This window comes from Anomaloglossus baeobatrachus, chromosome 3, assembly GCF_048569485.1.
Source record: "Anomaloglossus baeobatrachus isolate aAnoBae1 chromosome 3, aAnoBae1.hap1, whole genome shotgun sequence".
In the NCBI taxonomy this organism is placed as follows: Eukaryota; Metazoa; Chordata; class Amphibia; order Anura; family Aromobatidae; genus Anomaloglossus; species Anomaloglossus baeobatrachus.
Genome location: NC_134355.1, coordinates 95465268 through 95491222, shown reverse-complemented (window position 1 = coordinate 95491222; position 25955 = coordinate 95465268). Strand labels below are relative to the sequence as shown.

At 45.2% G+C, this 25955-nt stretch overlaps 1 protein-coding gene across 1 annotated transcript in view; it reads left to right on the top strand.

Annotated features, from left to right (window-relative positions):
* CHGB (chromogranin B) overlaps window positions 1-23874 on the top strand; it is a 73525-nt gene extending 49651 nt beyond the window's left edge. The window contains exons 4-5 of the mRNA XM_075339314.1: window positions 17134-18767; window positions 23459-23874. Of these exons, the coding sequence (XP_075195429.1) occupies window positions 17134-18767; window positions 23459-23542 (1718 nt within the window). The 3' untranslated portion in view covers window positions 23543-23874. The remainder of the gene's footprint in view (window positions 1-17133; window positions 18768-23458) is intronic.
* The last annotated feature ends 2081 nt before the right edge of the window (window positions 23875-25955 follow it).

Genomic DNA, 25955 nt, shown 5'->3' with positions numbered 1-25955 from the left:
GATGACAACAGTGGTGGATGATCTCCGCATACTTTCTTTGGTGAAGAAGAACCCATTCACAACATCAACTGAAGTCCAGAACACTCTCAGTGAAGTAGGTGAATCTGTCTCTAAGTCAACAGTAAAGAGAAGACTCCATGAAAGTAAATACAAAGGGTTCACATCTAGATGCAAACCATTCATCAATTCCAAAAATAGACAGGCCAGAGTTAAATTTGCTGAAAAACAACTCATGAAGCCAGCTCAGTTCTGGAAAAGTATTCTATGGACAGATGAGACAAAGATCAACCTGTACCAGAATGATGGGAAGAAAAAAGTTTGGAGAAGAAAGGGAACGGCACATGATCCAAGGCACACCACATCCTCTGTAAAACATGGTGGAGGCAACTTGATGGCATGGGCATGCATGGCTTTCAATGGCACTGGGTCACTTGTGTTTATTGATGACATAACAGCAGACAAGAGTGTACAGGGATATACTTTCAGCCCAGATTCAGCCAAATGCCACAAAGTTGATCGGACGGCGCTTCATAGTACAGATGGACAATGACCCCAAGCATACAGCCAAAGCTACCCAGGAGTTCATGAGTGCAAAAAAGTGGAACCTTCTGCAATGGCCAAGTCAATCACCAGATCTTAACCCAATTGAGCATGCATTTCACTTGCTCAAATCCAGACTTAAGACGGAAAGACCCACAAACAAGCAAGACCTGAAGGATGCAGCTGTAAAGGCCTGGCAAAGCATTAAGAAGGAGGAAACCCAGCGTTTGGTGATGTCCATGGGTTCCAGACTTAAGGCAGTGATTGCCTCCAAAGGATTCGCAACAAAATATTGAAAATAAAAATATCAGATATTTTTGTTCAAACCTTCAAATTAAATGTTACAATCTGCACTTGAATTCTGTTGCAGAGGTTTCATTTCAAATCCTATGTGGTGGCATGCAGAGCCCAACTCGCGAAAATTGTGTCACTGTCCAAATATTTCTGGACCTAACTGTATCATTGGTGCAATCTGTGCGGCCACACAGGGACCCAGGAGGTAAGGGGGCCCATTTATACTTAGAAAGCAGATACATTTGTGCATTCTGATGTTTTTTTGGGCACAAAGGGCCCATATGTTGTTCTTGCACAGGGGCCCTTTTCTTTCTGTGTATGCCAGTGGAGAGGGTTGTATGTATAGATTGCCAATTCTGTAATTTCTATAGTCCTTTTCAAAGTGGAAAACAGGGCAATGAACTTGATTCTTTTGTTGTATGGGAGTCCCAGAGATGTGCACCGCATTAGTATTTTTTGCCCTTGCTCCTACGCTGTATGCCACACTCTTCTCTCCATGTCTGGCTGCATCTCATGTAGTTTTACTATCAGATAAGTATTTCTGTGTTCATACTGAATGGTATGGTCGCTCAGATATGGCCCTGAAAGCTGTGTACCACTGGCTTAGAGTGGTCTCCTTGTCTGCATATATGTTAGATATTGACAAGTCTATTAATTAGGCCTCCAAGATGGCAGTTTTGTGGAAGTAAAATGAGAAAACTGATGGGACTTCTTAACAGACAAATGTGAACAGGTGCAAACTGAACATGAAATATACTCTAAGAAGTTAAGAAAAAGGAGACAGTTGCTCTCTATAGTGCCAAGAAATTTGGAACAATTAATATAGGAATATAGACATGCATTACTGCTATGAAAAACATGCAAAAATTGAGATACTTAGCACACAGAACTGGCCAGTTTTTTGACAGCCCCACAGCCAACAGCAAAGCGACCTCATTTTGTTGGGTTCCTGCCTACTCTACTGCCTCTATTTGGGTTAAAAACCCCACAGTTTATGGGCGGACAAGAACCTGCAAATGAAGAATTAAAATCGGCTGAGTCTGAAGAGCAGGAGTGCTCAATCAGAAGGCTTATCCCTCTAATCATAAAAAAGACTGATGGCAAATCCTAACAAGTAAACAGCAGCACTCTGAGACGCTAAGGTACGCAAACATTATATACAGGAATTTAGACATGTATTGCTGCTAAGGAAATAAATTTAAAAATCAAAACACTATATCAGCTTAATTTTCTATTAGTAGATTCCTGCCCTGCCATAAAATTGTAGGCTTTCCAGCCCAGGTAGAGGCATTTAGGTAGGGACCCAGCATAAGAGATACGCCTTAGCTGCTGGGCTCACATAAAACTGGCCTTTTTATGCACTGTTGCAATTTTTAAAGGTATTTCCTTACTAGTAATGCATGTCCAAATTCACTGTATTCAGTATTGGCATACCTTAGCATCTCAGAGTGCAGCTGCTTATTTGTTACAGTTTTGAGGAATTTATTAGGGCAGATTCTTTTTAAAAGTTTTTGATAGTGGAGCCTTTATAAAATATAATTACTTATAATTTCATTTTTTTTACATTGCATCAACCCCGAGTACAGAACCCTGACATGCTCGTTCATGGAGAGGTGGCTTCACGTGCAAAGCTCTTTCCGTTCATTTCTAGTGGAGGTCTAAAAATGTAATTAATGTGTATAAGCTTTCTCCAGGATTCTAGTAATATGTCTTTAAACAAGCCCCATTTATGTTCACCAGTTACCAGGACAAAATCCCAGTCCACAAGACTAAGCTTTTCCCATAATTTGTTGAAATCAGTTTTCCTACATTTTCCAAGTTTTTACACTTCTTTCAAATTTCCTGTTGAATATTACGTTGAAGCTTACCATATTATGATCGCTGGTGCCCAAATGCTCCTGGACCTGTAGATCTGAAATTTTATCTGGTCAATTTGACAGGACCAAATCTAGCAAATTATCTCCCCTTGTTGGTCCATCTACCATCTGAGAGAGGAAAATTTCTTAAACTGTAGATAAGAACTTGAAGCTTTTAGCACAACCTGAAGTTTATATGTCCCACTGAGTGTATTGCCCCCATAATAAGGAACCTATTATTGTTTGCTACCTTTTAAATTTATTGCAGAATTTCATCCTCTACCTGTGCAACTATATTAGGAGGCTTATAGCAAACTCCAGTTAGCAGCTTTCAATTATTGCCCTCCCCGTGTACATTTACCCATACTGACTCTATTGTCGCAGCTCCCCCTAATATCATCATCGAGCACAGGTCTTAAATTAAATTTAACAAATATACACACCTATCCACCTTTTTTGTCTTTCCTGTCCTTTCTGAATCGGGTGTAATCTCTATGTTTGTCACCCAGACATGGCTCTTATCCAGCCAGGTTTCTATAATGCCCACCACATCGTAATCCATGGTTGACATAAGCGCTCCAATTCATTGATTTTGTTTGCAAGACTTCTTGCATTCGCCAGCAGATATTTAATACTATGAGACCATTTATTACTCCTACTCACCTCCCAGCCCTCGCAAATCCTCAATGATCCCTACAGTTTCACTGTCTCTGTCCACTCCACCTATTCCCTTTTTTTGCACAACTATCCTCCCTCCACCCAGATCCTAATTTAAAAGCGCCTCCATCCGTATGACCATTTTCTCCCCCAGCACAGCTGCACCCTCCCAATTGAGGTGCAGCCCATCCTCACTGTAGAGCCTGTAGCCGACAGAGAAGTCAACCCAGTTCTCCTTGAACCCAAACCCTTCCTTAATGCATCAATTTCTACCCCATTTATTTATGTCTGGAAACTCCCGCTGTCTTTCTAGTGGAAGCTGAAGGAAGAGAAGATGCAATCGCTATGGCGCCGTGAGGAACTAATCCAATCCAAGTATTTTAATACTAAGTTTTATTCGTCATTGCGTTTCTGCGAATACTTTCACATTCTTCAGCTTCCACATCGACTCCAGGTTAGCTGCATCAGTCGTGTCTATGCTTTTATTGTAGTTGTGGCTCACACAACTACAACAGGTGAGCTTCTCATCTTCCTCCAAGACTCTATACCTCCCCCCAAATAAGACCCTATTTGCACTCCTGTTGTCTTTCCACCTACCTTTGCTGTCTTTCTACTGACACTCATGACATCGGTAGTATTTCTGAAAACACCACCTTGGAGGTCCTGAACTTTATCTTTTCTCTTAGTTCCCTGTAATCATTTTTAAGGACCTTCCACCTCCCTCTATTTTTGTCATTAGTACTAATGTGTGCCATGATGGCTGGGTTTTTCCCAGACCCACGCAGCAATCTGTCTATCCGATCCGCAATATGCCGAACCTAAGCACCTGGTAGACAACACACTGTTTGGCATTCAGTCTCAATGGCATTTGACCCTGTCTGTCCACCTATTTATAGAGTCCCCTACCACCAATATCTGTCTGGTCTTTGCTGCACTCCTATTTCCCTTCTTCCTACAGCAGTCGTTACCTAGCTCTATATATGTAATATAAAACAATGTTCTTTTACAGTCCTGCACATTTCCAGTGTTACAAACCTTTGACACATTTTAAATTGCTAAAAATAGGATTTTCTGGCTTTGAAAGCTCAAGGTAAAGATAGCAAAATTTCATACTGTATCCAGGATACTCAGCCGCCCGCAGACTCAGAAACAAACTGGGACAAATACATCTGTTTGGGCTGAAGTATTCAACTTTGTTTAGTCCAAAATAATTTTAGTTAGACCCTCTTCCTACAGTTGAAGAGTTGAAGAAGGTCGGTCAGACTGCCCTCGTAGAGGATCCCCAGTGTTTTTTTAGGTTTTGCTGCCTAAAATCTCAAATTTGAGAGTTCCAATAATAAGGATTTAGAACTCTTCTGTGCTATTTTATAGGGGACATCAATATTTGTGAATATCAATATTCATTTATATATTTGATCTATTTAGACAATTAATGGAAACCTGATAGATGACTTTCATGCTGCCCGAACCATTGGTACTGTAAATCAGCTTCAGAGTCCCTCATTGCAGGTATCTTTGTTTAAGGGATCGCTCACATCTGCGTATATAGAATCACTCAGATTCTCATCCAAAAAAGTTGGGGAGTGTCATGGGTATGTAATTCAATATGACATGCGAGTGCTATGCGAGAGTACAATCTTATTCTCACGTAGCATCCATATGTCATGTGTATGCCATCTGTAGGCAGTGCGTTTTTAATGTCGTCTTTTACATATTGTAATAATTTATATACACTACAGCTACCCATATTTCCCTGAAAATAAGACACCATGGACCTTCCCAGCCTCATAAAATCAGCCCGCAGCTGTCTGCTTCATGCCTTTTAGAGATCATTTCATTTACAACTTGCTTACCTGTTCACAATAACAGTAATTTTGACCAGGAGTTCCCCAACTTTTGCATGCCACTATTTACACTTCTAATGCAAAGTGAAATATTTCCACATTTGAAAGAATCTGTTTGGTGATTTATGCTGCCTAAATCAGGGTTACAGTGTATACATCTGCCCTTCTCATGGCACACATCTCTAAGAATTTGCATCAGCCAAGATTGATAGGTGAGAGAAATAGATAGAAAAAATTGACTGACAGATAGACAGATAGCCTGCAGGTGTATAATTTCACAAACCCCAAACAGATCATAAAATTGCCCCTGAGGAGCTTATTGGATAGTTTTTTATGACTAAATACATAAATACATGAAAAAAATGGCGTGTTGTCCTCTTTATTTTTGATAACTAGCAAAGGTAAAGCTGAAACTGAAAAGAGGATGGCTTCTACAAATGGATAATGATCCTAAACACATGCCAAATTCCACCATAGACTACCTCAAAAGGCACAAGCTGAAGGTTATACAATGGCCCTCACAGTCTCCTGATCTGAATATCATTGAAAATCTGTGGCTAGACCTCAAAAGAAAAGTGCATGAAAGGCGACTGAAGAAACTCACACAACTGGAAGACGTCACCAAGAAAGAATGAATGGCTATAAAAAGCATTTACAAGCTGTGATACTTGCCAAAGGGTGTGCTACTAGGTACTAACCATGCAGGCTGCCCAAACTTTTGCATCAGTCTATTTTCCTGTTTTTTTAAAGGGAACCTGTCAGGTGCAATATGTAGCCAGAGCCACAAGCAGTTCTGGGTGCATATTGCTAATCCCTGCCTAATCGTCCCTGTACTTAGTAGCATACATAAAGCAATCTTTAGAAAAAATATTTCTAAAGATTCTTTATCATATGCTAATGAGGCCAGCAACTAGTCACAAAGGAGTTAGTTCCCTTGGCTAGTCGTCCCCCATAGCATGCTAACATGCTAATGAATGCACAGTGTCAGAGGCATGGTCGTTCTCACCTCTGCGGCCACCGCTGGTTTACGGCCAAGTGTGCAGTATCAGAACGTCCCAGGGCTTCCAGTCATGTGCACTACACCAGTTTGAAGCCAGGACGTATACACCCAGCTTCGTAGTACACATGACTGGAAGTCCGGGACTTCTGATCATGCTCACTGAGCCAAAATCCAGCATCTGAAGCAGTGGCAACAGAGAGCGATGAGATCAACCATACCTCTGATCCTGCTCATTTATTAGCATGTTAGCACGCCCACAGGGGTGTGCTTACGTGCTAAGGGGGCCGACTAGCCAAGGGAACTAATGCTCCTGCAGCTAGTCCCTGGCCTCATTAGCATATCATATGGGATCTTTAGAAATATTTTTTCTAAAGATCTCTTTATCTATGCTACTAGATACACGGACGGTTAGGCAGGGATTAGCAATATGCACCTAGAACTGCTCGTGGTTCTGGATGCATATTGCACCTGACAAGTTCCTTTTAATTTCAAAATGTAAAATATGATTTTTATATATTTTTTTTTCCCTAAAATACAAAGGAAATGTGATCATTGAATCTTCAAGTAGCTTAACTGTTCCAATAACACTAATTTTGACCAGGGGTGTGCAAACTTTTGCATGCCACTGTACCTCATTTAGAAGCCCTCAGTGATCCTTTCTGTTAGGCTAAGTTCACACTTCCGTTGTTTTGCATCAGTCACAATCCGTCGCCTTGAGAAATTACGGTATCCTGCAAAATATTTTGCAGGAATCCGTTTTTTCCCCATAGGCTTCTATTAGCAACGGATTGTGACTGATGGCCTTGCGTTGCATCTGCCGCGTGACGGATCAGTTGTTTACTGACTGACTGTCAGGCGAGAGCAATGCTGAATGTAACATTTTTTGTGTGCGGCAGATCGTTTTATACTGTGAGCATGCGCACAGTAAAAAAACTATGGTTGACTGTAAATTCAGTTCCAGTTCCAGCGGCTGGAACGATCAGCTGATTGCCCGGTGGCCGGCTTTTGTGAACGATCATCTGAGCGCCCGGCGACCGGCTTTTGTGAGCGATCAGCTGATCGTCTGGCGGCCATCTGTGAACGATCATTCACAAGAAGAGTCAAGCCGCACACCGGTAAAACAGTATAAAAAAACCCCCAATGAATTGTTTTTTTTGCAGCATCAGTCACATCGGTTGTGCCACTATCTGCAACGCATCCGTTGCATCAGTCACACAACTGATTGTGACTGATACAAAACAACGCAAGTGTGAACTTAGCCTAAAGGGTGCTTTACACGCTGCGACATCGCTAGCGATAGCACCCGCCCCCGTCGTTCATGCGACATTTGGTGATCGCTGCCGTAGTGAACATTATCACTACGGCAGCGTCACACTCACATACCTTTTCAGCGATGTCGCTGTGACCACCGAACAATCCCTCCTTCAAGGGGGAGGTGCGTTCGGCGTCATAGCGACATCACTGCGGCGTCACTAAGCGGCCGCCCAATAGCAGAGGAGGGGCGGAGAGGAGCGGCCGGAACATGCCGCCTACCTCTTTTCTTCCTCATGGCTAGTGGACGCATGTAAGGAGATGTTCGTCGTTCCTGCGGCGTCACACATAGCGATGTGTGACGCCGCAGGAACAACGAACAACCAGCGGCATGCACCACCAACGATATTATGAAATGGAGCGACGATCAACGATTTCTGATGTTTTTGCGATCGTTGATCGTTGCTCCTTGGTGTCACACGCTGTGTTGTCGCTAATGGCGCCGGATGTGCGTCACTAACGACGTAACCCCGATGATATATCGTTAGCGATGTCGCAGCCTGTAAAGCCCCCTTTAGACACTAAGCACTGTCGCATTTGTATGCCATAGAGCACATGGATCCCTGCAGAGGAGATGTAGGAAAACCTCTCCTTTCATAATGTAAATACGGTTGTATAGTTAATGAGCTATTCTGCCAGCAGACTGCAGGGTAATGAATGCTGTATACTGTATATATTTCCCTTCTTGGCAGGCAAGAATAAAATAGTGTGTTTTCATTACAGATAATAGCTCTTCTGTCTAGTGGATTGATACATAGTTTTCAGAATATATTTTTACCACAGATGTGGATGGATGAGTCACAGATCTATTATATTCTGTTTATGAAGTGCTTTATTAGCTTCCTGTAATCCTTTGCAACTCATCATAGCCGTCACATTGTATGTTACCATAGAGAGAACGCTGAAAACAAACATGCAGTAAAACTCCTTTATTACAGGTCTCAGTAGTGAAATGTTATTTATATATATATTTTTCCTTTTTTATTCATGCATGGCTGTAATGAAAACAATGATTTAGATCACAATTATCTGTCACGCTCCCCGGGTCCTCGGCTCCCCTTCCCGGGTCCCCTGCCCCGCTCCCCGGCTCACCTGCCACGCTCCCCGCGTCCCAGTCCCTTGTGCCCGTCCTTCCTGGGCTTCCTGGCCGCCGATCCCGGCGCCCGACGGCCTCCCAGGCCCTGCTCGGCTCCCCTGCGTCCTCCTCTCAGCCTCCTTCCCTGGCTTCTGGCACCCGGGCCGCGCGCACGCGCATTAGGGCGCGCGCAGCGGTCACTGACCCTTTCTTAAAGGGCCAGCGCCCATTAACAGGAAATGAGGTTAGACAGGTACGGGGTATAAAGGGGGTTCTTGTCCAAGGGGGCGGGGCCTGATCTTCGTGTTTTCTGAGCTAGGAGTCAGGTCTCCTTGTGTTTTCCTGCCATACTTACGTATCTCTCTTCTAGAGCTGATCCCGCCTCGCCATCCAGTCCTGCTGAATCCCGAGCCCCGCACGCTGTCCGTCTGCCATCTGACAGTCCGTACCATCTCGGATCCCTGCGGTGACCTGTCATCTCGCTCCCAAGGTTCCGGACCCCGCCTGACATCATCTCGGCCTCCGAACCTGAGCTACGTCACCCGGACTACCATCTGTGACTCCGTGGTCCCAGGGACTCCTTCACTACCTTCACTTGCACGGACTGTTCTGCTGCCCATCAGTGCTTCAGCTACCGGACTCCCTACCACCATCTTAGAGTTCGGTCCAGTGGATCCACCTCCTGGGTCTGCCCGACCGCCCGGCCCTGACAGTAAGATCAGGCCATGGATCCCGCTGCAGCACTATTGGCCCTGCAAGAGGAACTCCAACGCCAGCGTGAAGTCCAGACCCGCATGCTGCAATTTATGACCTCCGTGGACACTCGCCTGTACACATTACAAGCATCAATGACGCCTGCAGCACCCAGGTCTCCCACTAGGCAATCCACGGCTCCCGCACCAGTGGCAGCCGCGTCGGATGCTTCCCGACTCCGTTTGGCGTCACCTCCTCGTTATGCTGGAGATCCCAAGACCTGCAGGGGCTTCATAAACCAATGCTCCCTTCACTTCACGCAGCTGCCCCATCTGTTCGCCTCCGACCAAGCCAAGGTCGCCTTTATAATGTCTCACCTGGAGGGCGAGGCACTGGCGTGGATGAACCCCTTGTGGGAGAAGGAGGACCCCATGACCAAGGATCTTCAAGAGTTCCTGCAGGCCTTTCGCAGTACCTTTGACGAGCCGGGACGCGCCTCTGCGTCTGCTTCATCACTTCTCCGCCTACGTCAAGGAACACTGACGGTGGGCCAATACGCCATCCGTTTCCGCACTTTGGCTTCTGAACTCGGGTGGAATAATGAGGCCCTGACAGCCGCCTTCTGGGAAGGACTGTCAAGTCGCATCAAAGATGAGTTGGCGGGTCGTGACATGCCCTCCACCCTAGATGCCCTGATTGCCCTAGCCACGCGAGTGGACATTCGTTTTCAGGAGCGCTCCAAAGAGCTGGTTCGTGAGCGACGTGCGGTACGGCACTCCTCTCCGCCACAGAAGTCCTCTGTGCCACAGTCATCTACAGCTGGGATTCCTGTCCACGAACCCATGCAGGTTGATCGAGTACGACAGTCTGACCAACGTCGAGCAGAGCGGCTCGCCAAGGGCCTCTGCTTTTACTGCGGAGGGGACACACATCTCCTACGCTCCTGTCCGGAAAGGCCGGGAAACTCCAAAGCCTAGGGTTGGTAGGAGAGGCCACCCTAGGTGCTGGGACTCTCTCCGACCCAGTTATGTGGACGGTACAAGTATCAACAGGAGAGACGCGCTTCACGGCTGAGGCATACCTCGACTCCGGAGCAGCAGGCAATTTTATCCAGCAGGCCACGGTGGACAAATACCAGCTGCCTGTTACTCTACTCGAGAAGCCCCTACTGATTGCCTCGGTGGATGGGAGACCCCTCTCTGATACCATCTCCTGGATCACGAAGCCGGTGGAACTGCGTATCGGTGCTCTGCACACCGAGAACATCGCTCTCTACGTCCTTCCACACATGTCCCACCAAGTCCTGCTGGGACTTCCTTGGTTGCGAACACACGAACCCTCAGTCAACTGGGGTACTGGCGAAATCACCCGTTGGGGCTCTGCCTGTCATGAGAGATGTCTAAAGTCTATACAACCAGTCCGACAACCTCCGGTTCCTGAGAACCTACCGGGTCTGCCCTCGGCCTATTGGTCCTTCACGGACGTTTTTGACAAGAAGGAGTCTGAGGTACTTCCGCCACACCGTCCCTACGATTGCGCCATCGACCTGCTCCCAGGAACAACACCACCTCGAGGACGGATATATCCGTTGTCTCCAGCCGAAACCAGGGCCATGTCCACCTACATCATGGAAAGCCTGGCAAAGGGATTCATCCGGAGATCCTCCTCTCCTGCGGGAGCAGGCTTCTTCTTCGTTAAGAAGAAAGAGGGTGACCTTCGCCCATGCATTGACTACCGGGGCTTGAATCAGATTACTATAAAAAACAAGTACCCCCTACCGCTCATCCCCGAACTGTTCGATCGGCTCAGAGGAGCCCGTGTGTTCACCAAACTGGATCTTCGGGGTGCCTACAACCTAGTTCGTATCCGCTCTGGGGACGAATGGAAGACCGCGTTTAATACTCGCGATGGGCACTATGAATACTGTGTGATGCCCTTCGGTCTGTGTAACGCTCCTGCCGTATTCCAAGAACTGGTGAACGACATTTTCCGGGACCTTCTCTACGTATGTGTAGTAGTTTATCTGGATGACATTCTTGTTTTCTCTCCGGACCTCCAGACCCACAGAGAGAACGTAAAGCTGGTTCTACAAAGACTGAGAGAGAATCGTCTCTACGCCAAATATGAGAAGTGCGTCTTTGAGCAGTCTTCTCTTCCTTTCCTGGGATACATCATCTCGGGGACTGGGCTGCAGATGGATCCCAAGAAGGTCTCCGCCATTCTCAACTGGCCTCCCCCTTCTGGGCTGAAGGCAATCCAACGGTTCCTGGGATTTGCCAACTACTACCGCCAGTTTATTCCTCACTTCTCCGCCCTGACTGCTCCTCTCTCCGCTCTGACCAAAAAGGAGGCTAATCCAAAGGACTGGTCACCTGCGGCCGACGCCGCATTTTGCTCCCTGAAGCGAGCATTCGCCTCCTCTCCTGTACTCCACCGACCAGAGTTAAACCGCCAGTTCACCTTAGAGGTGGATGCTTCCTCCTCAGGAGCCGGAGCAGTGCTCATGCAAAAATCCTCCTCCGGGAAGATGGTGACTTGCGGTTTCTTCTCTAAAAGCTTCTCAGCACCTGAACGTAATTACACCATCGGTGACCGAGAGCTATTAGCGGTCAAACTGGCTCTGGAGGAGTGGCGCTACCTCCTGGAAGGAGCAGTGTACCCCGTGATTATCTACACGGACCACAAGAACCTGGAATACCTGCGGTCCGCTCAGCGACTGAACCCACGGCAAGCCAGGTGGTCCTTATTCTTTGCCAGGTTTGACTTCCAGCTTCATTTCCGACCCGCGGACAAGAATATACGCGCTGATGCCTTGTCTAGGTCTCTCATGCCCCTGGAGCAGGAGGAAGAGACTATCCAACCTATCATCTCTCCTAACAAGATTGTTCCGGTGGCTCCTGTCACTCTGGCCCAGATACCACCCGGGAAGACCTATGTCTCTGAGACCGACAGGGAAAAAGTGTTACACTGGGGTCATGCCTCGAAAACAGCCGGCCATGCAGGCCAGAAGAGAACATGGGGTGCGATTGTACGCCATTACTGGTGGCCATCCCTTCGCACGGACGTTGCCGCCTTTGTCTCTGCCTGCCCCTCTTGTGCCAGGAACAAGACGCCCAAACACCTGCCCTATGGCCGTCTTCTGCCTCTGCCGATACCCTCAGTTCCATGGCAACACATAGCGATGGACTTTATTACGGACTTGCCAGTATCCTCCGGACACACAGTCATATGGGTCGTGGTGGATCGGTTCTCCAAAATGGCTCACTTCGTCCCTATGCCCGGACTGCCCTCTGCTCAGGAACTCGCGGAAGCCTATATACAACACATCTTTCGCTTACATGGCTTTCCTTCCCACATCGTGTCCGACAGAGGAACTCAGTTCACCTCCCGCTTCTGGAGGGCTCTCTGCAAACATCTGGGAGTGACTCTGGACTTTTCTTCCGCTTACCATCCTCAGTCTAATGGCCAAGTGGAGAGGGTCAATCAAATCTTGACATCCTTCTTACGTCACTATGTCAACGCCCATCACGACGACTGGTCCACGCTTCTGCCTTGGGCTGAGTTCTCCCATAACCACCACGTCAGTGAGTCGTCCTCCAAATCTCCCTTCCATGTCGTTTACGGACTACAGCCTTCCGTCCCGTTGCCTATATCCCCTTCTTCGGATGTCCCTGCTGCTGATACTGTAGCCCGTGACTTCGCTACCATTTGGGACTCTGTCAAGGCGTCCCTTGGGCGCGCTTCCCAGCGGATGAAGAAACACGCTGACAAAAGGCGTCTAGACCCTCCGTGTTTCTCTCCTGGTGACCTGGTCTGGCTTGCTTCCCAGTACATCCGACTGAAGATTCCTTCCTACAAGCTGGGTCCTCGCTACATCGGGCCGTTTAAGGTCCTCAGCAAGATCAATGAGGTCTCCTACAAACTGAAGCTTCCGGCCACGATGAGAATACCCAACTCCTTCCACGTCTCTCTCCTCAAGCCGGTGTTCCTTGGTCCCTTCTCCGCTGCTGCCAGCCCGGCTCCTCCTCCTATTGCTGAGGACGACATCTACGCGGTAAGAGATATCGTGGCCATGAAGACTGTTCGTGGCCGGCAGTTCTTCCTGGTGGACTGGGAGGGGTATGGTCCTGAGGATAGATCCTGGGAACCCAGGGAGAATGTGGGCACTCCTCTGATCCGTGCCTTCATGTCTCGGTTGCGGGGAGGGGGGCGTGGGGGGGGGGGTACTGTCACGCTCCCCGGGTCCTCGGCTCCCCTTCCCGGGTCCCCTGCCCCGCTCCCCGGCTCACCTGCCACGCTCCCCGCGTCCCAGTCCCTTGTGCCCGTCCTTCCTGGGCTTCCTGGCCGCCGATCCCGGCGCCCGACGGCCTCCCAGGCCCTGCTCGGCTCCCCTGCGTCCTCCTCTCAGCCTCCTTCCCTGGCTTCTGGCACCCGGGCCGCGCGCACGCGCATTAGGGCGCGCGCAGCGGTCACTGACCCTTTCTTAAAGGGCCAGCGCCCATTAACAGGAAATGAGGTTAGACAGGTACGGGGTATAAAGGGGGTTCTTGTCCAAGGGGGCGGGGCCTGATCTTCGTGTTTTCTGAGCTAGGAGTCAGGTCTCCTTGTGTTTTCCTGCCATACTTACGTATCTCTCTTCTAGAGCTGATCCCGCCTCGCCATCCAGTCCTGCTGAATCCCGAGCCCCGCACGCTGTCCGTCTGCCATCTGACAGTCCGTACCATCTCGGATCCCTGCGGTGACCTGTCATCTCGCTCCCAAGGTTCCGGACCCCGCCTGACATCATCTCGGCCTCCGAACCTGAGCTACGTCACCCGGACTACCATCTGTGACTCCGTGGTCCCAGGGACTCCTTCACTACCTTCACTTGCACGGACTGTTCTGCTGCCCATCAGTGCTTCAGCTACCGGACTCCCTACCACCATCTTAGAGTTCGGTCCAGTGGATCCACCTCCTGGGTCTGCCCGACCGCCCGGCCCTGACATTATCTATGTGAAAAATCACAGATTTTCTTCTCATTGGTGCAGTCATTAGAATTGCTTTATAAGGTTATTTCCATTGTGTACATTTATGGCATATCCACAGATAGGAAATTATATACAGTCGATGCGGATCCCACCAATAGGACCTACATCTATTGCAATGGTGGACACAGACAGTCAAGGGACCCCGGTGCAAAAACAGTGTATAGGCCCTTTTTCAGTCCAATAACTCATCAAATGCACAATTACAACTACTTTGGAAGTACAAATTGACTTCCTTAGCTCTTTGACCCCTATGCTGTTGCACAGGTTGCGCTAATGATATGTCCGCCCTTGTGTGCTGATTTCAGTGGCCAGGTGATTGGGATTCCATACAAATAAATGGAAATTATGTCCACTTCTTTACTGACCGTAGTCCAGGAGAGGACACAGACTGAAGTGGGCCCCTATGCAAGAACCATGTATGAGCACCTTGCAATCCAATAGCTCATCATAATGCACAATGCCACCTGCATTGGAGGTAGATGTGGCCCCCTTAGCTCTGGGGTCCCAGTACAGCTGCACAGGTTGCACCCATGGTTTGTCCACCCCTGAAGCAGCCCATCAGAACCCCATTCTCAAGATATTCCATCTGCATCTACTGTAAATTTATGGCACATCCTGTTGTGAGTGAAATACACGCCTTCTATGACATTGGAACTCCAAATTAATGTTTGTCTTACAAGCGCTTAGAGAAATCAATACAGCACAGCCAAGTATGGTGTACCAAGAGTTTCTGTTATATTACATCATGTGACCAGCTTATATAGTATCTCAAACAAAAAAGTAACTATACACCATTAAGACTCGCCGGTGTGTGTAGAAATGTGAAACTTCCCCACCCATCAGTGTTAGCTGAGCCCTATGACATCATTCAGTTATAAGACGAGATTGTTTCTATAGAATACAAAATGGTGTGTATTCTCTCACACTGTGGATGTGCCTTTAATGTACAAGATGGGAATACCGCTTTAAAGTGTTGTCCAGATAGGCAAAATTATTTTCAAAGCGTAGAAGGTTGTAAATTAAGAAAAGTAGCCATGCTCACCCTACCTATTCCCCATGTGTGAGGACAGACAGGTATTCCCATCTCATTCATGAATGGTTGAGACAGGAATACCACTTTGAGATAGAATTTTTAGGAGTTTATAATCTGAACTAGATGTATAAATATGATACAATTGTTTTTAATTTTATTTTTAGTGTCTTATTTTGTAATTTTTAAGGAAATAGTCAATGATGTTGAGTTTCACTTTAATCTAGAGAGGACTTTCATCAATCAAATTCACTGAGAAGCAGTAGATGGGAAACCTTTCTAACAAGCTAGTCAAGGGTCACCTTAAAGGGGTGATCCGAAGTCCAAAGTAATTTTCTTCCTAAATCCCTAACTATTTAGTACCATACTCTATACTATTTTCTGATATATGGTACTTGAATTAAAAATTTCCTATAGGGAAAAAAAATGAAGCCTACCATGCCTGTTGATATTGAAGAGCCAGGCAAAGATATTGCCGATTGGTGCTCAAAGATAGATGCTGGAGGACAGCAATGTAGCAGAGGATACAGAAATATCTCAGCACATCTACTGGATGAATGTGCTATGATATTTGTGTTTCCTCAGCTAAAAATGTCCTATCCTTCCCTAAATACACTATCAAACTGCTTTTCTACTTTTCTCTTTACTTCCTATTTGATAATGCTTAATTTGAGAATTCCAGTGCATGCTGTGTTGCTCAAACAAAGTGTTATCAGGGGGCAGAGGCTGCAGTGACTGCCACAGCTTCTGCCTTCTCCTTGAAATGAAGCGTCATCAGTGACACTTATTTCAGGGGCTGGGCTAGTCTCAGCAGGACATGCACAATGATAGCATCGCTCTCTATTGCCACCTCATATTACCAGTAGCAACCTGGGCATGAGTGTGCATTGTCAGAATACTCAGCATGCACAGACCAGTGATGTCACTTGTGAGGGCGATGCTGGTCTCTGCACAACAGGTATTCTGACAACACTGCTTACTCGTTACTGCTGATCTGAACTGGCAATAGTAATTGTGCACATCGTACTGAGACTAACCCAGCCCCTGAAATGAGCTTCACTTATGGCGCTTTGTTTCAGGGAGGGAGCAGTGACTGCAGCCTCTGCCCCTGATGGCGCTTTATTTGAGTATCACAACATTTACTGGAATTCTCAAATGAAGCATCATCAAAAAAGAAGTGAAGAAAAAAATAGAAAAGCAGTTTGAGAGTGTACTTAGGGAAGGATAGGGAATTTTTAATTCAAGTATATTAGAAACTAGTTTAGATTATGCCACAAAATAGATAGAGATTTAGGAGAAAAATGACTTTGGACTTTGAACCATCCCTTTAAAGACCAATGGTGGCCACCTGGACAAATTGTGGCCCTTGTCTCCATGCAATTATTAGATTCATCCAAGAATGAGACAGGGATTAAGAATATAAATAGGACTTTCATCACTGCCATTTCTCACCATATAATGTATTTAGCTAAAAACAGATTTGGAAAAAAACATCCTCAATTTTTTACACTTTTGAAGGAAACGAGATCTATATAAATATTTCATACTACTGTATGCAAAACACACTTGTTGGAGTTGCGTCCATAAAAGTGAAGAATAGAGTATTGGAAATTGGCTAGAGCACTCACAGTACAAGATCATTATTTGGAGAAGTCTTGGCTAAATTAATTGGTGCGGCATCAGCTGCAGTGGAAAATTTAAAGAAGAATATTGATTCCTATTGTAGAAATCCAAAATATCAATCAGTTGTATTAGAAAAAAAATTGAACAGGTATTAATTGAAGTATTTTGAAACCTCTCTTTTAGGCAGTCCACACAGATTGGATGAAAAAGAGGATTTACAGAAGGAGTATGAAACAAGAAACATTAAAGATTTTGGCAATATGGATGAGCACCAACATGAAAGCAATGAAGAAGTAACGCAAAGTCGGGTTTTACCAGAAGAAGAAAATGAAGAGAAACGGCACCATGAAGAGGATGAAAGCAAAGAGGAAAAGGAAGAAGAAGAGAAACATTTAGAAGATAAAGAAGAGAGCACTGGACACTCAAAAGAAAGGGTTGAAGATGATGATAATGATGATGATGATGATGGGGGTGACGAAGAAAGAGGAGATCACAAAAACCATAATGAGAAAGAAGAAATGGAAAAAAAGGGCAAATATCATCCTGATGACTCACATGAGGTAAAACATGATATATTTGACGAAAAAGTTCATCAAACAGCAAAAAGTGTGGAAGAATTGTCAGAAGATGAGGAACCCAACCATTTAGAGGAAATCATGAAGAGACACCACGTAAGCCAAGGTCCGAAAGAACCACTTTTCCACTTAGATAAGTACCCTTCAGCTCACTCTGATGAACTTTCTGAAGAATCTGATGAAAGGGAAGAAGAAAGAAAAAGAAGCTATAATCCAAAGCATGATGACTTTGTCCGAAGATTACTGGATTATGAAGAGAGGAGAAGTGTTCAGGAACAGCGGAATCATCCTCCTTCGGGCCAAGATTCATTCCACTATAGGGGACAAAAACCAAACTATGGTCAAGATTTTTTTGAGAATCACCTGAAGAATGGTTATAAGAAGAGAACATACCATGAGAGAGAAAGTTCTGAAGAGTCAAGAGAAAAGAGGTACCATCACCAAGGCAGCGATGAGGAGAAAGAAATTCATGATACTAATGATGAAAGTAATGAAAGAGAATTAATGGGACATCATTATGAAGACAGACATCATTTAGAAATTAAGAGGTGGCCAAGTCAGAAAAATGCACAACTACATTATAAAGAAAGCAATGAGGACAGTGAAGAAAGCAATGAAGATACTGAAAAACGCCATGTAGATGATAGGCTAGAAAAGGAGCAACTCTACAAGAAACTGAAACATCATCTACAGGATAGTGAAGAAGAAAAGCAAGAAGACAAGAGACACTATTTAGGCAATGAAATGGTGAATAACAGGCAGAGATACTTTCCAGAGTTATCGTATGAGTCAAATATAGATGAACCAACTTACCCTGGTAATGACAAGCACAAGAGACGTCATTCTGAAGAAGATACAAGGTCATTCAGCAAATATGCTACTCCTGATGACCCTTTCAGGTGGAAGAGCAGATATTTTGAGAACAATGATAATAGTGAAGAAGAGAGAAAGAGAAATTTGCAAACCAAAAATCTGTTTCCAGAATATGATGACTATGATTTATGGGGCAAAAAACAACTCCTTGATGACATAAATCATGAATACGGTGAAAAGAGGAATCCACTCAAAATCCCAAAGTTTGAAGAAAAAAGACAATATGACAGAATGGATGAACTGGCTCAGCTACTAAACTATAAGAAAAAATCTGTTGAGTTTCCAGATTTCTATGATTCAGAAGAAATAAAAAAGCGCCATTATAATGAACGAAGCAGACTGCACCAAAGTCCTTTAACAGAAGAGGAGGTAAAACATTTACTTCTATTAAAAGGTTGTCTGTGTTAATGTATCTTTACAAAATTTAATTGATGATAAAGATAGAGATGAACCTTGATTAGAATCATATTACGACACGCCTAGACTGGGACCATTCAGTCCCTATTACACACAGAGTGCCTACGAATCCATAATACAAAATTATAGAGACTGCTACAGACAACTTCTTTAACAGTTCTGAAAACCTTAAAGAGGATGTTCAGTACTCTGCAATAGTGGGCACATCCATTTAAAATAGATAGGAAAGCCTTTTGTCAAATACCTTATTCAGCCAATTTTGCCTCAGTGGTGCTATCATGGTCCTCTCATCCCTATGAATTGATCCCCAGGCTTCATGATCTCTGAGATCCAGTGATGTCAGGTCAACTTCCAGTTGACCTGACATCACCGAGCCCGGCCCCAGTCTCTGTGAGTGACTGAGCTGTGGGCGCCGTTTCACCGCTCATCACAGTGCAGCGTCACAGCACCACATTTTGCGCTCTCTCATCTCAAGCAGGAGCGATGCTCTGCTGTGATGAGCAGTGAAACTCTACCCACATCCCAGCCACTCAGGAAGACTGGGGCTGCCTTGGTGATGTCGGGTCAACTGGAAGTTGACGTGATGTCGCTGGATCCCAGAGGTCATGGAGCCCAGGGGGTCACTTCATGGGAATGAGTGAACCGCAATAGCGCCACTCAGAGGCAGAATTGGCTGAACAAGGTATTTAGAAAAAGCCTTCCCTATTAGTTTTCCAGAGATGTGGCCACTATTGCAGAGTAGTGAACCATCCCTTTAAGAAACACTGGTTCTTATATGTGTGCTGCTAAAAGATACTGTGGTTGCGCGGTAGTTTATCTTCTCCAAATTAACTAGACTATGGCTGAAACCCCCCAGAATTTACCAAAATTGTCTCAAAATGAAATCTCTGCCCCCTGCTCTAATGAAGCTTTGTTTGAGTATCCCAGCATGCAATGGGATTCTCAAACGAAGCGTCATCAGACAGGAAGTAGTGAAAAAAAAACCCAGTAAATAAATAGTTAGAATATTTTTAATACATCCATACAGAAATTATTTTAGCTTGGGGCAATAAATAGGGATTTAGATTGAAATTTAATCAGCCTTCGTTCCACTCCTTTAACTACGTAGAGAATAGGAATCAATTTACTTTCTGTCCTGAGTTCAGTAGCAGTCTGATCCTGAGCCGCAGCCATCTGTACTTAGATGTGCTGTTTATTAAAGATAATGGTTGAATCTGAGCCGCAATACCAGACATTATATATATATATATATATATATATATATATATAAAATGAAAAGGTAACATTTAGGTGGTTGCCGTAAATATGTAATTTATTTTTAACTATGGTAGATGCCACCGTTCTTATAAATTTGGCCTCATTTTTCTTTTGTTCGTGCTCCATTCCGGAGATTTGGCTTTCTTTTCCGTGTATGCAAATTTGTTCTTTTTTAGTTAAGTGGGTGTGTCCTCAGCTGTTCTCTGTGGGCCTATTCTTCAGAACCACACCCAGTTGTCTAAAAGTACTAGATTTACATACAGGGAAGAGGGGGCAATATTCTCAGCATTGGAGAGGTACAGGAACAAAAGAGAAAACAATGCCAATTCAGGTGAACAGCGGGATTTACACCAGGTGAGAAGAGAAAATCACATATGTATGGCAAGTGACACACCCTCTTCAACTAACAGGTTTTATTTGGTAAAGCATAGGGGCTCTGTAGGAGAATGGTGACTATCGTCTCAGTATATACTGATCATATCTCCTGTAGAGTGACTGCAATATAGAAATACACAATACTTTACCTGTTCAGCCTAGAGCATTATCAGTTTAAGGCATAACTTCTGGAATCTGTAATACTAGGTCATCAAGTCTTGTGACTTTCAGGCTGTGTGCACACTGTGTTTTTGGTGCAGTTTTGTAACAAAAATGTACGCCCATCCTTATGTCAGCAAAGTCAATGAGAAATCTGAAGTGTTGTGCGCATGTTGCTTATTTTTTCCTTCTAGAGAAAAACTGCAGCATGTAAATTCTTGGTGTGTTTTTCCCTGCGTTTTTTAGCCCTTCCACCCATTGACTTATTATGAAAAACACATAGGAAACAAAACACACCTCGTTTTTTGGTGCATTTTTCTGCCAGAAGAATATTTTTGCAACCAAATACTCAGAGTGCGCACATACCCTTGCAGTAAGGCTATATTCACACGTTGTGTTTTTTTCCATTAGTTTTATGCAAAGAAATGGAAATAAAAAAACTGCTTTTTACAATACCACAAAACCTATCACATTCCAGCAATCTCATACACACACAGACACACACTTGCTTTTTATTTTCCTGACTGAAGTAGAAAACTGCTTTGTTTTTCAGTGTTTTTGCTGCTTTTTTTCACCATTGAAAGCAATGAGAGTGCAAAAACGCAGCTGTTTTTTTTGCTGCTTTTGTAGTGATTCAAATTAACTTTATTTAGACATGTACTGTAGACAAATGACACACAAAACATGCAGCAAAAACCACAACTTGCCAAGAGAGCAGATTGTTGCTGTAGAAAAAAAAGACAGCAAAAACACAACGTGTGAACACAGCCTAAAGCGGGCTTTACACGCTGCGACATCGCTAATGCGGAGTCGTTGGGGTCACGGAATTCGTGACGCACATCCGGCCGCATTAGCGATGCCGTTGCGTGTGACACCGATAAGCGATTTTGCATCGTTGCAAAAACGTGCAAAATCGCTAATCGGCGACATGGGGGTCCATTCTCAAATCTCATTACTGCAGCAGTAACAAGGTTGTTCCTCGTTCCTGCGGCAGCACACATCGCTGCGTGTGACGCCGCAGGAACGAGGAAGCTCCCCTTACCTGCCTCCCGGCCGCTATGAGGAAGGAAGGAGGTGGGTGGGATGTTACGTCCCGCTCAGCTCCGCCCCTCCGCTGCTATTGGGTGGCGGTTCAGTGACGTTGCTGTGACACCGCACGGACCGCCCCCTTAGAAAGGAGGCGGTTCGCCCGTCACAGCGACGTCGCCGGACAGGTATGTATGTGTGACGGCTGTTGTGCGGCACGGGCAGCGATTTGCCCGTGTCGCGCAACAGATGGGGGCGGGTACCCACACTAGCGATATCGGGACCGATATCGCAGTGTGTAAAGTAGCCTTTAGGATAGAAAGAAAAAAACTGCTCAAAAAGCTCAGTGATGAGGCAGAACATAACTGAAGGAGAAGTACAGAAGATTACTACGAGCTTCCATGAGTAAGAAGTCCCCGGTGTACTTTATTCACAGGTTCCCCTATTGTAATGAATATCATGGATCACTGCAATACGGACGGCTCTCATAAGCCCATTGTTGCAGTGATAAATGCACTTTAATATATATTGAACATCCGTTACGTTAAATGCTTCTCTGCCCTGGGACATTATTGACATTTAGAATCTGCCTGTCTCCATTATAGACACAGTTGGAGAAGGAATCCATCAAGCGATGGAATTAATCACATAGGAAGAGCTGGAACTTCGGAATGGATCTGTCAGGAAAAAACAATGGCGTGTTTTAATAAATGCTATATTAGAAAAAGGCGTGTGCAATTAAACTGGGGCAAATATAGGAAATTATCCTTGTTGTTGTCCCTAGCAACCAATCACAGTGCAGCTTACTTTTTCCAAAAGCACTATAAAAAAATGAAAGCTGTGCTGTGATTGGTTGCTATAGGTATCCAAGAATTTTTTTGTTTTTAAACAGTTTCATAAATCTCCTTCATTGTTCTGATGGTTCTGTTAAATCAGGGGTCGGGAACCTTTTTGGCTGAGAGAGCCTTGAACGCCACATATTTTAAAATGTAATTCCATGAGAGACATGCTCACCAGGGGGGAGCGGCGGTGGTGGAGCAGCTCAGAAGGTCGAAGGAGGCAGTGTAGGCGATGCTGCGGGCACGGAGGAGCGGGTGTCGCGGCTCAAGAGAGTCAGTGTGCGGAGGGACAGCGATACTGCTGTGGGCTTGTGGGGTGTCACGGCGGCAGGCGCCATTGATCTGTTGGTAGGCAAAAAAGATGGGGTGTCATGGCTCAGTGTGCGGCAGCGGAGGGTCAGCGATACTGCTATGGGCTTGTGGGGTGTCACCGTAGCGAGGATCTGCCGACTGGCTGCTTTGAATCTCCTGCAGTTGACAAGATTGACCTCAAGAAAATGGCTGCAGCGCGAGCGCAGTTCGACGTGGTGGACTTCAAGAAAATGGCTGTGGAGTCCTATCTGCGCACGCGCCGCCTCCACGGCCATTATCTTGAAGTCGATGTCGTCAACTGTGAGAGATTCAAAGCAGCCCACAGGTCAATGGCGCCCGAGGCTGTGACACCCCACGAACCCGCAGTATCGCTGACTCTGTGCCACCACTGCCATCCCGGTAAGCCATATGCGATTTGTAAGACGCACACCCAGTGCGTCTTACAAACCGAAAAATACGGTATTTTTTTTTATTAAAGATTTGTCTGCAAGCCAGAGGCGGCCATCAAAAGAGCCACATCTGGCTCACGATCCATAGGTTCCCGACCCCTGTGTTAAATGGAACCATTAGAAATTTGTTTGCCACCATGTATTAACTGTGCTGGCAGCTCATAATATAAGAAATCTATGCATGATACTTGTATACATATTGTCATCTTCTTTATTTCCTCTGAAGGAGAAGGAGTTGGAGAACCTGGCTCTTATGGACCTGGAGTTACAGAAGATTGCCGAAAAGCTTAGCAATAACCGACCACGCTGATACAATGAGTAGCAATACTTGAAGCAGAGAGCGATACTATATTTATCTGAAAACATTCCTACATTTCTTGTCACTGCCTCTTCAAAAGAGAAAAAAAAATCTATATATATATTTAGTCCATACAAGCAAAATCTAGTTCATTGTTCACAAATAGTATTTTACACTGTTCAATATGTCTGTTCTGACTTTTGCTGTTGATACAAAGATAAATGACATATATTCATACGTATATAAGAGACATTTTACTATGCTTGTGGAATTGTTTTTTGTGTAATTGTACTTTATTACATCTTTGTCTTGAGATTTGAAATAATAAAAGCAAACAGAATCTTCTTCTGCAATTCTCGTTATTTTACAAGGTTTAATATTAATTCAGATAGAAAAAGTAGTTAGGCAAATTCTAACGCCGACAAATTTTGGAAAAGCCGGCTGGACTCACATGAACATATGGCATCTGATGCGAAATGCTAATGACCCCCGAATCAGACTCTGCTGCGATCCTGAGCCAAGTGTCATGTGACTGTGACCCGATCATGCGGCTCAGGAAGGTCACAGGAGGCAGGATAGGTGATGCTGCGGGCTCAGAGGAGTGGGTGTTACGGCTCAGGAGGGTCGGCGATGCTGCGGGCTCAGGGGTGTAGTAACAGGCGCCATTGAAACCCCCGGTTATGGTTTACCGGGGCGACAGTGGTTGGCTGTCATCATAGGAGGCAGGGTCTCAGGGGTGTCGCGGCGGGCACAATTCATCTGTGTGCGGTCAGGCTGCAGTGGTGTCACAGGATGGGGTGTCTTGGCAGCAGGATCTATTGAATTGCCCGAGGAGATGGACTTCAAGAAAATGTCCGCAGAGGGGGTGTGTGTGTGCAGATAGGACTCCTCGGCCATTTTCTTGGCGTCCATTGCGTCACCCATGGGCGATTCAATGGAGCCGGCAGTCAGCTCAATGCACACGCCGCCGAGACACCCCATCCTGTGACACCCTCGCAGTACGGACGCCCGCCCACAGATCAATGGCGCACTCCGGGACACCCCTGAGCATGTCCTGTTACCCTGTCTCCTATGACCACGCTCAACCACTGCTGCCCCAGTAAGCCATATCTGTTTTATAAGACACACCCCCATTTTACCTGCAGTTTTGGGGGAAAAAATTGTGTCTTGCAATCAGGAAAATATGGTGATCAAAATACATTTTTGAGATTCTAGGTGAGCTATGTCTACAATCGATCATTCTGATAACAAGACATCAGCTGCATTCATTGTGAGTTGTAAACTCCTGATAATTACAGTCACAATATTCTGAAAATTTAGGAAAGTATGATTTTTTTTTTCATGGAAAGTAGAAGAAAGTGCCCTATTTTTATGGAATATCTGGACGGTTTGCAACCTGGATTCAGACAGCACACTCACCCATGTTAGCCCAAGGTCTGTGAAGATTCTTGTTCCTTTCACATCCAACATATGGCTAATTTAAATGGTGGTCAACTCCTGCACTCATCTGTCATGTGGAACAGCGCATTGATTTTTGCACAGAACAGGCCACGTTGGCAGTGTGCGGATGTGTTTGGTCCAATGATTTCCATGGTCATCTTAAAAAAATGCTCCAAAACAGAAGGATAAACATAGTCCCTTCTTGTGTTCTCTGGTGTATTAGCGCTGATGTGTCCAGAGCCCTCTCTCTATATTTACAAGGGACCAACATGTAAACGATGGAGCCAATCAGTGCCCACAGCAGTCCCCTACAAACAGGACTCAGACAGGATCAAATTAATTCTTTTTGTGTTTTTTTTTTACTGTACGTGTCCTTTTGTTCAGACAGGCATAGAACAAATTTAGGTCAATTCTTCTTATTGATTCCTAAATGTCTTCTTGATAGAGGTTCAGAGAGGAGAACCCCATTTTTTAATAAATAAGACCAGATAGTATTTTTTATAGATATTCTTATTTTCCAATTTTATCTATTTTTATTTTCTGATTTGTTGATATTTTATTAATTTTTTGGGGACATTATTAAAAGGTAAAGAAAAAAGGTATCCGGTTTCTCAATAAAAACAAATAAACCTTATTTCATTGTCATTAAAATAACATTGTCATTACAGAGAGGCAGCTCATGTTTGACGCATTTTGACCTACACGGTCTTAATCGTAATTATTAAGGTGGTTGGCCATTGTGCCTGAGCTGCTGTTAGCAACATTGAGAAATATCTATGCATAACAACAGACACATGGAACTGAGTTCCTAGATCATTACTTGGAGTTCCCTAAAAATTCTGGGCCTGGGGTCAGTGCTCAAGTACTTTGGAGCCCATGCGGAGCCCATGCGTATCCAGACTTTTACAGTCCGGGTACGCCCATCACTAATTTTAAACAGTTGCAGGCACTTATGATGACAATACTGGTCACTGTGATCTGCCTT